Consider the following 13,742-nt stretch of genomic DNA (forward strand, 5'->3'; position numbering starts at 1 on the left):
ATATATCTACAGAGTTCGGCTATGATACTCGTAAAAGCATAAGTATTTAGTACTTATAAATTTTTTATCGTTAGATTTATACTTTTAATTATTTTATCTGTTAAATTATACTATTAAACCAACCACCCACTAAATCCTAGAAGGCCCACATCATCCTAACCGCGCATCTCTTAATCCAATGACGAAAAATCTACAAACACCAATAATTTTGTACTTTTAAAAACATAGAAGCTTAATTTTATATATATAGAGAGAGCTAGGCTAGAATATTATTGATAGCAAAAAATCTTTTTTGTTATCAAGTTTTTAATCGTTGGATGAAAAATTGTAGGGTTATGATGATATTAGTCCCTTAGAATTGAATAGTCCTCCGAACTCCCCCCTAGGGTTGAGTGGTCCCCACTGGATTATAATATTTAATTTAATGTTTAGAAATAATAAAACGAATTGATCCAAAAACTAAAAACTTGATAGCAAAAGAATCTTTTGCTATCAATAGTATTCTAACCCAACTCTTTCTCTCTCTCTATATATAATAATTAAAGCAACACTATTTTTTTTCAGTAAAGCTTCAATCTGCCCTCTTCTATTTTCACTTAATTATTATGTAATTTGTAATTTAAAAAATAATACTAATTAGCTTGTAATTTTATTCTTTTTTATCATAAATATCTATTATTAAGTCGGGTACAATCCAGATGACANTTATCTGTTAAATTATACTATTAAACCAACCACCCACTAAATCTTAGAAGGCCCACATCATCCTAACCGCGTATCTCTTAATCCAATGACGAAAAATCTACAAACACCAATAATTTTGTACTTTTAAAAACATAGAAGCTTAATTTTATATATAGAGAGAGAGCTAGGCTAGAATATTATTGATAGCAAAAAAATCTTTTTTGTTATCAAGTTTTTAATCGTTGGATGAAAAATTGTAGGGTTATGATGATATTAGTCCCTTAGAATTGAATAGTCCCCCCGAGGATTGAGTGGTCCCCACTGAGTTATAATATTTAATTTAATGTTTAGAAATGATGAAACGAATTGATCCTAAGGCTAAAAACTTGATAGCAAAAGAACATTTTGCTATCAATAGTATTCTAACCCAACTCTTTCTCTCTCTCTATATATAATAATTAAAGCAACACTATTTTTTTTCAGTAAAGCTTCAATCTGCCCTCTTCTATTTTCACTTAATTATTATGTAATTTGTAATTTAAAAAATAATACTAATTAGCTTGTAATTTTATTCTTTTTTATCATAAATATCTATTATTAAGTCGGGTACAATCCAGATGACAGATTTGTTTTTTGTTAATTAAACCAAAATTAAAATTACAAAATAGTTAAATGTAATTTTTTGAACCACGTGAGATGGAAGAGTGAAAATGCCCTATACCACTAATAATAATCTAAATAAGTATTAAACACTTAGATGAGTGGATATATAATTTACATATTATTTTTAGATATATAAGTAGCATTTCTTTTTATGCAGTATGGCCTTATTTGGTCTCATATCATCTTCTGCACGAGAGAGCAAATATGAGTACATATTTGCGGATCAAGCCTTTATGCTTAGATAATAATTTAAGTTGCATGTTCGTCACCCAACAAATTAAAAAAAAAAAAAAGAAAAAAAGTTCGCAATATTAGTGAAACAAAAACAAATTAAGGGCTTCGATCAAGCCCTTATTCTTTATTACGTCAGTGTGTCAAACTCAAATTACGCGCTTTAAGATGTACTTATGAACACTGATACATCCAGTTTAAGTAGCATATATATATATATAGAAGTTCCTTCAAAAAATTAGATCTTTGGGACTATGATTAATTTATATATAGCTAGCCGTTTGTTACATACATTCTACGCTTTCTTTTCTTTTCCTCAGATGCATGTAACTCCTCCGGTAATAAGTTGCAGTAAGTTACTGGTACAAACCCAACCGGACCGGAGTTCCGGTGCTCCGAATCCACTGATCGCCGTTCAAGAAGGCGGCCACCGTGTACTTGGCGGCGTCGTCGCGGCTGGTGATGGTTCTGTATCCGGGCCAGCGCACCCGGGCGGCTGTGTCGGCGCCGGCGCCCTTGTTGTTGTACTCGGCGTAGGACAGCGTCTTGAGGCCGAAGTCGCCGTCCCAGGGGAGGTATCCGTCGCGGCTGATGAAGTCGCCGATCTGCGACTCCATGATGATTGTGTGGGAGTACTCGCGCCAGGGGCGGCCGAGGTAGCTGCGGATGGCGAGCTTGTCGGGGACGAGGCGGCCGTCGGGGATGATGCGGCAGTGGTGGACGACGAAGCCGGTGGGCTGGTGGCCGTCGGAGCGGCCCTGCGCGGTGACGATGTTCTGCTGGTTGTCGAGCGGGCGGCGGACGACGAGGATGCAGTTCTGGAGGACGGCGGCGGCGTCGCCGAAGATGAAGTCGACGGTGCCGGAGATGATGCAGTTGCGGTAGAACTGCCGCATCGAGTGCGCGTAGAGCGTGTCCTGGTAGCCCTCCATCCGGCAGTTCAGGAAAACGGACCGGTCCGACTGCACGCGCAGCGCCACCGCCTGGTGCTTGATCGCCCCTGCCGTGTTGCGGAATCCTATGCCCGTGCCCACGAACCCATCCCCATGAACAGCTACGGAGGACCAAAAAATAATAATAATAATAATTTGGACCAAAAAGCGTAATTTAGCGCAAAATGAAACTACTTAATTAATTGTAAGAGTAGTTCAAATGTTTGCAGCAATTTTCTTACCAACAGTTGCACTTTTGTAGGTTGTCATGTTGTTGCCATCGGCAACGTTCCTGCTTCCGGTGATAATCGTCTTCCTCGAGCCATCTCCAAACAATGTCAGGTTCACCATCTGCTTCGGCACGATCACTTGCTCCTCGTACACGCCCTCTTTTATATATATCACAAACCTTAACACACCACACCATGTTGTCGTATCATAATTAGAAGACATATGCAGAACTAAGCTGCAGTGCTTTTAGAATCACGAGAACTTATGCGCTTCGAGAACTTTCGAAACGACGATCGGCTCTACAAAAAGAAATGTATGTAATATGGTTACCTCCCATCATAGGTCTTGGGCACGGCGTTAATGGCGTCGTTGATGGTGGTGAAGTTACCGGTCCCGTCTTTGGCCACAACGAGATTAGGCGTGAGATTGTTCTTAGCCTGCCCTTTGAGAGCTCGCCGCTCTTTGCTCGAGAGCCAAGCCGGAAAACCGTCGCCGCGGAGCTCCCTCCCCTCCTCGGCCTCGAGGAGGCGGCGGCGCCCGCCGCTGACTCCTGGGACGTGAAGGGAGGAGAGGAACGACGGCGCCTTTCCGATGATCGCCAATGCGTTGCTCGTCAGGTGCTTCGCGGCCTCCATCCCGTCCTTCATTTTCTTCTTCAGCTCTCCCTCCGGGAACCCCTCGACGCACGTCTCCTGGTCCGTGATAACCGAGCTCAGCCATATCCTCAGCTCGTGCCCCTTCTTCGGGAGGTCGTCGAGCCGGTGCGCATCTATGCCATTCATTGTCCTCAGGAGCTCGGCTTTCGCGTACCCGAACAGCTCCTTGCAGTCGTCGACCGCGGCCCTCACGCGGGGGTCGTCGCTCTTGACGCTGTCGGCGACGCGGCCGAAGGACTTGTCGACCTCGTCGGCGATCGCGGCGACGGCCGCCTTGATCAGGTCCTTGGGCGAGGAGGTGGAGTTCGCGGCGGCCTTCGAGAGGGCCTTCTCGCACGACTCCTTGTAGTCGGTCGGCGAGCAGAGCATCTTGACGGTCTTGGAGACGGAGTGGATGCTGCTGTCGGCGGCGGCGGCGGCGGCGTTGGAGGTCGAGCTGCGCGAGGGCTCGGACGAGGTCTTCTCGCGGTTGACGACGCAGGCGGCGCCGACGATGACGAGGAGTACGACGGCGGCGGAGGCGCCTCCGATCATGAGGCGCTTGCGCTGCGTCCGCTGCTTCTCGGCCCGTCGCCGCTCCGTCAGGGGGCCGAAGTCTTGGAAGGCAGACATGGTCGGAGATCTCTCTCTTTCTCTCTTTGTTTTACTTTTTTCTTTTTTTATTTTTTTTTTATTTTTTTTTTTGGGTTTTTCTCCCCTTTTTCTCTCTGCCTCGGAGAGAGAGGTAAGGCAGAGAGAGGGTGAAGGATGGGGTGGAGGGAAGAGAGATGTAGTTATTGAGAGCTCTGCTCTTTCTTAGAAAAGAAGGGTTGGGAGAGGTTTGAGGAGGTTGAATTTGAAAGTTAGTTATGGTCCAACCAAAACTATGACAACCGTTGGTAATGTTAATGAGCTAAATTTTCGGGCATTTGGTGTTGAGAATCATTTAATGCAATTAAGCAAAATAGAATTAGTGTAAAAGTTTTCAGAATGTTAAAAAAAAAAAAAAAAATAGTGATGACCTCCAAAATAAGAGAGATTGTATTATATATCAGTCATACCACATCATCTATTAACAGCTAATTATTTATCTACTTTTGAATAAAAAATACAACAAAATTTTTTTTCTAATAACTACAATGGACGGGTGAATTCAAAAAGAACAATATGCTTGGTCCGTGACGTTACTACATCAGTAATATAACTAATGCATTCTAATTTTTTTTTTCCAAATAACGTATGATAATTGAGGAACACAATTAGCTGTCATTTATTATAATTTTATCTCTATTCAAGGATTATAAACCTTCCCTCTAAGACTTAAGCCTCCGTTTGGTTCGGGGTTAAGGAAAAAGTAGCTATACCAGGGATAGGGTTAAGTTCAGGGTTAAAGTGGTGTTAAAATTTTTTTGTGTTTGGTTGGAGTAGGTGGGATAAAAAGATAATGATTGATAAATAAGAAAAAAGGTGAGGGCTCGGGATGCGTGCGGGGTTAAAGTTGGGAAGGGGAGTGGGGTTAATGATTGATAAAGAAAAAAAAGGTGAGAGCTCGGGATGCGTGCGGGGTTAAAGTTGGGAAGGGGGTGGGGTTTACTAACCCCACCCTTTTTTCATGATGTTTGGGTATAAATTGGGGGTTAAGGGGTTATTCCACCCCTTAACCCCCAACCAAACGGGGGCTAAAAAATTATTAGAGGGATGTAAAATTGATACGTAATTGTTGATTGAGGGCTCCATGAGGTGTCGTTGGAGAGCTCCAATTGAAGTTTTATCTATTCAGAGATACGCTCTTTGGTAGGACTCTAAAAGATATATCATAACTGACTCATTAGACGGGCTAGGATAGATTGGGTCTGCTTTAGGCTCAGTTAATTTTGCTCGACCAGGCCCGAAAATTCTATACCTCCTTATTGAAAATTGCCAACCCAGGTTAGATCAGGCCAAGCCAACCAAAGAAATGGTAGGAGTAAGTTGGCTCTGATTTTCTCCGGCCACGGAACTGCACTGGGAAGGCCGGACTTACAAAAACTCGGGTCTGCCCGCCGTTGTTTTTGATGCTCGCTTGGTCCGGCATTTTTTGAGTCGGGCGAGCCTGGTGTAGCAGATCAAGCAGGCCAAGTCAGGTCAGGTCAGGTCAGGTCAGATTTGCTCAGACCTAGGTCGACCGCACAAGACCCATTTGGCACGAGAATAAAACAAGTCGCTCCGATTCGCAAACGGTACAGCACTCATACAATCATTTCAGCAAGAAATTAAGAAGTTTATAATCCTCAAGGTGATTAGAAATGCATTAAAGTCGAAAAAGAAGCACACATCTTAGGATTTTGTATACAACATCCATCACCCTGTGTGAACTATTTCATGATCAACCGTCGCGAATCACAACCCTCAATCTCCTATCGAACAGTTAAACTGTGGAATATGTTTCAGCTAGTGAGCAGTTTGATACATCCATTATAACATATTCTAGATGGCAAAAGATTAGAAAGGAGATTGAAAATTTCTTTTCAGAGCTAGATGCATCTTAACTGAAGCAGTCATAAAGCTATTTACAGTAGTGATGTACACAAATTGAATGGATTTCATATAATGCTGTAAGAATCAAATGTACAACAAAATATACAATATCGCAAGAATGAGGGGATCAATTCTCGCATCAGTCGGTTAGATTGCTTGTGCTGTTGCATACCAAAAATAAGCTAATTCAAGAATACATCATGTTACCTGTCTAAGAAGTGAACCCATATTTCCACTAGCAGTGCAGATAATGCCCCTTAAGATTTTGTATCTTCTTACTTCACAACATTTTCTCTTCATTTACAGCTGCAATCACCAATAATCTCTGCAAGAACACTTCCCGTCTTTGAAATGGTGCAAGCACTTGGGATCCTTTATGAACATATCACGGTCATATTGCTTTGAGATCAACTTGGCAAACGTGTGACAATGTGTACACATTCTTACACTTTTCATTATCCTTATGTTTGTAAACTTAGGGGAATTTATAATCCCAAAAGCAATCGCTTTCTTCTCACTATGGATGCCACCAACTTCTTCCTTTTCTTCCTCGAAATCGAGCCTCGAATTACCACGATCAGTCAAAACTGGCTTAAAATCATCTATCATAGTTTTAAATTGATTATACTTTTCGAGATCGAAACTAACACCGTTAAAGAAGCAATATACCTTGTTTCTAACTTCCAACCAAGAACAACCGTAAGAGTCATCAAACTTCCTTGCTTTCTTAGGCTTCCTAACCTTCGATAAGTTATAGGACTGCCCGCATAAAGCTTGTACATGAGATAGTAGCCTGTGAATCCTAGGGTTTCTTGGTTCAAGCTTAAAAAGATTCTCTGCTGCAAGATTCGCTAGCCTGATATTCTCATATATTCTTGCCGCAGTAAAAAATGCATCCCAGAAAGCAAAGTCCGGCACAATTGACATATTCTCGACAAGATCAGATGCTTCTCTAAGTCCACCCGACCGGCCATAAAGACCGACCATTGCTGTATAATGTTCTAATCTCCTCATTAGCTGATATTCATTTTCCATAGTAGAGAGGAGATCTTGTGCTTGGTTCACATTGCCTTCAAGACCACAGGCAATAATCATACTAGCGAAAGTAGCATGATTCGGTTTCATGCCTTCCATTTCCATCTCCAAAAATAGATTTCGGGCACTATGAGAATGACCATGCATCACACAAGCTCCGATAATTGAGTTCCACGAGATGAGATCCCTCAATTTAAGGCCATCAAACACTGCTTTAGCACTTGCCATGTTACCAGATTTCGCGTAAGCGTCAATAAGAGCGTTTGCAACGGAAGTATTGTTTTGCAAGTCATAGTGAAGTATGCTAGCATGGATCTCCCTCACTTTCCATGCCGATATTACATTCGCGCATGCCGGAATTATACTCAAAATAGTAACTGAATTGGGTCTCATAGAAGCAGACTGCATTTGTCTAAATATCCTTAGGGCTTTATCCAAATGACCATTGTGCACTGAACCAGCTATAAGAGCATTCCATGAAGCTGTGTTCCTCTTAACTCCTTCAATTTCCATCCTTTGAAAGAGTTCCATGGCTTGGTCCTCGTCCCCGTTTTGTACATACCCAGAAATCATCGCATTCCAAGTCACTACATTTCGTCGAACACCAAATCTCTCCATCTTGCAGAAAAGTTCGAAAGCTTTTCCACAATACCCAGCTTGCGTATAACCCCCAATCATCGAATTCCATGAGAAAACATCTTTCGCCGGCATTTTCTCAAAAACCTTACGAGCATCTTCCAACCTCCCACATTTTGCATACATGTCCACTAACGAATTCCCCACCAAAACAGCGTTTACACATCCTATCTTAACAGCATATGAATGGAGCTCCCTCCCATGGGTCAAAGATTTCAAAGAAGCACAAGCTGAAATTGCACTCGAAACAGTGATGCCATTCGGCTCCACACCCAAAAGCCGCATCTTCTGAAAGAGATCGAGCGCTTCATTTTCCCTGTCATTTTGAGCAAAACCCGATATCAAACTAGTCCAAGTGAATACATCTGCGGCAATCCCATAATTCTCCATCTCCTTCGTCAGCTCCGTTGCGATATTAAGATAGCCCGACTTACAATAGCTTGCTATCAATATATTCCAAGTGACGAGGCCCGGTTCGACCCCTTCCGCTCTCATCAGCTTAAAGAGGCTCAATGCTTGCTCCCTCTCTCCACATTGGCAACACCCGGAGATTATCGAATTCCACGACACATCATCCTTCACAACCATTTGCTCGAAGAACCTCTTCGCGGAACTCAATTCACCGCACTTTGAATACATAGCTAACACCGAATTCACTAGATGGTTACCTTCCGGTGAGTCGATAAAACCCAACCGAACCGCTAAAGAGTGCAACAACATCCCTACCGCTACGTCCCCAGTGTTCGCGCACGCCTGCAAAATTCTCGTGAGCAAGAACCGATCGGGCATTACTTCTTCGCCAACCATGCGAGCAAAAAGCCCAGCAACCTCCTCCCACCGATGCTCCCAAACGCAGGCGCCGATCATTGCCGACCACGCGAAGAGATTTCTCTCGCGCATTTCATCGAACACCTTGCGGGCATCGTCGAAGCTCCCACATTTAGCGTACATGCTCACCACTTTGGCCCCAACGAAAGGGTCCGCGCCGCCCTCCACCGCAGCTGCGGCCGAGGAGTGGAGCCTCCGACCGAGCTCGATCGACTCCGAATCGATGCACGATTGCAGGAGGGAAATGTAGGTTCTGGGTTTGATGGGGCGCCCCTGTTCGAGCGCCAAAATGGCGTCTTGGAGCCGCCCGTTGCGGCGGAGACGGTGCAAATGGGAATCGATGGGCTTGTGGGTTTTTGGCTTGAGGGTTTTGGGGGAGAGAGGGAAGGGTTTGATGGGGTTGGTGAAGGAGTTTGGAGGAGGAGGCGGTGGTGGTGGTGGTGGTGGTGGTGGGGGTTTGTATTGTTTGTAGGGGGAGTGTGGAGTGTCCATTAATGGAGGACTGAGGAGGAAGAAGAAGAAGAAGAAGAAGAAGAAGAGGGTGGTGGAGGGGAAGGGTGGGAAAGGAAAGGTGTTGGTTTTGTGGCCTTTGGGGTTTTTTTTTTTTTTTTTTTTTCTTTTTGGAAAATTTCAAATTCCAGTAGTTTCGCAATTTCTTATTTTACTGTTTAAAATTTATCACTTTCGTACTATATAATTTTATTTTAAAAATTTTCAAATACCAGTAGTTTTGCAATTTCTTATTTTACTATTTAAAGTTTATCACTTTCGTACTCTATAAATTTATTTTTTTTCTTTTGTTATCTCGTCAATAATTTTTTTTTGTTAAATCAGTGACAAAGTTAAACTAAAAGATACTAAAATAAATATTCGATAAACTATAGGTAGAATATCTTAAGTTTTTTATACATAATTGAACGAAAAATTAATAGAGGAGCTGGCGAAAAGAAAAAAAATAAAACCACAGAGTACTAAATTGATACACTTTAAACTATATAGTATTAAAATAAAAAAAAGTGAAATAATAGCGATGGTATTTGAAGTTTACCTTTTTTTTTTTTACAAACGATAAAAATACTTTGTTCTCAAATTTTAATATAATATAATTTTTAACTCAAATTTTATAATTAAATTTTATAATCTAATTTAGTTTAGTATATATTAGTGTACTTCTATGTGAAAGTTGTGTAGCCATTTAATTATTGCTATTATCATGTCATCAATATTGCTATATCACTTTCTGATTAGTTATACATTAATTTTTTATCAATTAAAATAAAATATAAAATTTTATTATAAAATAATTTTAAAATTTTGAATTAGAAATTACAATAGCTAAGTTTAAGGACTGGATTGTAGCCCACCTCAGTTTGAGGACCCAAAGCAAATGATTAATGGCTTGTGGAACTACCATTTTTGACCCCAAAAAAAATTTAACAATATAACTCAGAATAATTTAATTTTAGAAAATCAAAAAGTAAAAGTATATAAAAAATAATGATAATAAAATAAAGTTGAGGAGTCTCCATGCATTTTTAATTTCCTTTTTTTTAAGTAATTATCTTAAATTTTAAATACAAATATTATCTGGAACTCCATTTCCTGCGGACACCTTGCACCCAGGACAGGACAAGATATTGCGTGGACCGAGTTCACCAACTCAGCTGTGGACCACCATTTTATTTTTTTCTTTTTTATTTATTTTTTAAGATATGGGAGTAACCGAGTAAGTCATATCAAAAGTAATCCGAAAACTAAATCTGTGTCAAGAGCAAGTGCTTAAATTTTTAGGAGCCATTTGGTGTTGAGGGTTATTTAATCGAGTTAATTTTATACAGGCCCTGCAAATATAGAGAATAGCAAATATATTTATATAAAATTTAACTTTCTTATGTTGTTCTTATAAAAGTCGTGATATTTTTAAATATATTTCTACAGTTGGAATCCGTTCGAAAAATTTAGTTAACCATAAATTAAATATTTAAATTCGGTTAGTTTATGGTTAGTTTTTTATATTTTTACCTCTCTTATATTATGCTGTTATGATTTTTAGAGCGATATATTTTTTATGGCAACATTAAAAATATAAACGGTTCTCTAACGGTAACAAATTACAGGGACATACTTGAAAATATTAGAATTTTTATAAAAAATATATATATAAAAGTTGAACTTTATAGAAATACATTTGTCATTCATTATGTTTGTAGGGATCTATATTAAATTAATTCTATTTAATATTATTATGCAAAAATATTTGATGCAGGAAAAAGTATATGGTAATATGTTTCTTTCGTTCTTCTTATGAATCTACAAAAGATATATTGTAATCACATAATTATAATTTCTATAATGTAATATCTTTTATGGGTTCGAGGGGAATATTTTTGCATAATAATATNATATCAAAAGTAATCCGAAAACTAAATCTGTGTCAAGAGCAAGTGCTTAAATTTTTAGGAGCCATTTGGTGTTGAGGGTTATTTAATCGAGTTAATTTTATACAGGTCTATGTAAATATAGTGAATAGCAAATATATTTATATAAATTTCAACTTTCGTATATTGTTCTTATAAAAGTTGTGATATTTTTAAATATATTTTTACAGTTGGAATCCGTTCGAAAAATTTAGTTAACCATAAATTAAATATTTAAATTTGGTTAGTTTATGGTTAGTTTTTTATATTTTTACCTCTCTTATATTATACTGTTATGATTTTTAGAGCGATATATTTTTTATGGCAACATTAAAAATATAAACGGTTCTCTAACGGTAACAAATTACAGGGACATATTTGAAAATATTAGAACTTTTACAAAAAATAAATATATAAAAATTGAAATTTGTCAGAATACATTTGGCATTCATTATGTTTGTAGGGATCTATATAAAATTAATTCTATTTAATATTATTATGCAAAAATATTTGATGCAGGAAAAAGCATATGGTAATATGTTTCTTTCGTTCTTCTTATGAATCTACAAAAGATATATTGTAATCACATAATTATAATTTCTATAATGTAATATCTTTTATGGGTTCGAGGGGAATATTTTTTCGATAAAAACGGACAATATTTATCTGAACTATAGGCTATTTTGAATTGACTATCCGATCTTTCAAAATTTTGATTTTACTATCAGTTTTTTAATTTGTCTGATTTGAATCAGTCAACGATATTTTAACTTTAAAATTTACATTAATTGTTTTGATAAATTTATAGTAATGAGAATTGTATGAAATATGCTAACTATACATATAAAGATAAATGGCGCGTTCAAATTTTGAAGTCGATGTGTTGTTGACTGGCTAAAATCAAACAAATTGAAATGTTAGGTATTAATCAGAATTTTGAAATATCGTATAATCGAATCAAAATAGCTTATAGTCCAGATAAATTTCATATATTTTTATTTATTTTTTTTCAATTCTCGCTATAATCTGAAACGAAACCTAACTATTAGAATATTGGTGGTTAGTACTCGTGTTGCACTCTCCTATCTCAATCCCTATCATCCAATTGTTTTTAGCTTTTTTTATATATACAAATTTTAATTTTCTTTAATTGAGTGGTGCACGTTTGGGCCACCAAAAGGAGAGAGTGAACCAAATCAAACTGATTTGAAATTGGTTTAAATTGGTTCATCTTCAAAATAAAAAAAACCTGAATAATTTAAAAAATTTATATCATCAAGATCTATATAAATTTACAATGAAAATGGGCTAACAATGAAAATGGATAATACACGAATATGATTAATTCTGATAAATTTATACTTTGCTACCTAAATTTTGAGTTTGATATTCATTTCAAAAGACAAGATAAAAAAAAGGAATTATCGCATTTTAATCTCAGCTAAGTTTTGAGATTACGAATTTAATTACCCTTGCAAAGTTTAATTATTATATATAGATATATATATATATATTTATAGTATAATAGGAGAGAGAGAGAGAAGATGAGAGAGAGAGAGAGGTGAGCGCTACTATGCTATCGGAAGCACGGACCTTCGTGCTCAGCTCATTTTCGATGTTGCCGACTTTCAATGCGTCAATCGGCTCTGTTAAAATTGATCTGGAGTATTTAAAAGTACCTTACAAAATAAATTTTGTATTTTTACATATAAATTTGCCTAGTGATTTTTAAACGAAAGCGCGGCTCAAAATCAACGGTTGCTGAAAATAAAAATCTTACAAATGTGAAGTAATATGACATTTAAAATTTATATATCAAAAGATTATTGATTTGTTTATAGTAATAAAGAATTTTCTATCAAAATTTCCATCTGATTTGATATTTCGTACACGGTTAAACTTGTAAAACGGAATCACTTTGACCATTAAATTTGTTTTGAGTTTTGAGCACCATTCGTATCACTAGGCAAATGATATGTTCGATAAAATAATAAAATTTATTTCTAGGTACTCAATACTCTAGATCAAGTTTAACGGAGCGATCACGATTCGAAAGTCGCCAGATCGAAAACGAGCTGAAAGGTACGGAAGCTCCGTGCTCTGATAGATAGTAGATCCTAATATTATATATATATATATATATATATATATATATATATATATATATATTTCTCTGGAGTTGTAAAATATGTAAATCTGTTCTTACGAATTTATTATCGTGACTATTAAATATTTGCTATTAGAATCATTAAACCCTTGAAAAAGTATTTTTTTGTTAACTTTTTTTTAAGGATTTACAATTTATGGTCTACATAGAATAATGTGAAACTTGAGATGAAAATATTATAAATGATTAATAATATTAAATAAAGTTAAAAAATAATTTTTCATAGAAAAAATTAACTTTAACTGGATAAATTAACAGAGAGGAATATACTTGCAAATCTATACAATTTTGAAGGGATATATTTGGTAACTAAAATTTTATATTGATAAATATGTAATTTTAAAAAATTAGTGTGAGCAATTATCTAGGCTTATTTGGTAATGAAATTAAGGATAACACTCTTATGCTCAATCACATTTGCCTAGTATTAATTGGAGATGAGCACATATTAATAATTAAAAAAGGTTTTATTAAAAACAATTCACATTTTCTCATTTTGAATGTTTGATGGTCTAATTTTTTTAGTGACTATACAGAGATTCAAAGCAAACAATCTAAATTGAAATTTTTTAATTGTGTTTATTGTTCTCGAATTCTAATATCATGCATTGATGAACAATTTTGGCTAAGTTTTTATTTTTGAAAGATGTCCATAGACCACAGCTTATTTTCGCACAAAGCAAGATTCAAATCCGAAGTTATTAAATTTCAATATAAAAAATATAAAATAATAAACTGTTTTAAATAGCGATGACATAAAGGATAG

At 37.1% G+C, this 13,742-nt stretch overlaps 2 protein-coding genes across 2 annotated transcripts; both read right to left on the bottom strand.

The window, feature by feature from the left end:
• LOC109725504 (pectinesterase-like) lies at positions 1,663–4,135 on the bottom strand. Its single transcript, XM_020254715.1, has 3 exons — positions 3,072–4,135; positions 2,753–2,919; positions 1,663–2,632 (listed from the first exon to the last, which is right to left on the bottom strand). Exons 1-3 carry the CDS (start codon positions 4,007–4,009, stop codon positions 1,935–1,937), a joined length of 1,803 nt encoding a protein of 600 aa, XP_020110304.1. The 5' UTR covers positions 4,010–4,135; the 3' UTR covers positions 1,663–1,934.
• On the bottom strand, positions 5,938–8,971 carry LOC109725380 (pentatricopeptide repeat-containing protein At1g19720). The gene has a single exon (XM_020254538.1). The coding sequence runs from the start codon at positions 8,882–8,884 to the stop codon at positions 6,206–6,208; it is 2,679 nt and encodes an 892-aa protein (XP_020110127.1). The 5' UTR covers positions 8,885–8,971; the 3' UTR covers positions 5,938–6,205.

Source organism: Ananas comosus, linkage group 20, assembly GCF_001540865.1.
Source record: "Ananas comosus cultivar F153 linkage group 20, ASM154086v1, whole genome shotgun sequence".
NCBI lineage: Eukaryota > Viridiplantae > Streptophyta > Magnoliopsida > Poales > Bromeliaceae > Ananas > Ananas comosus.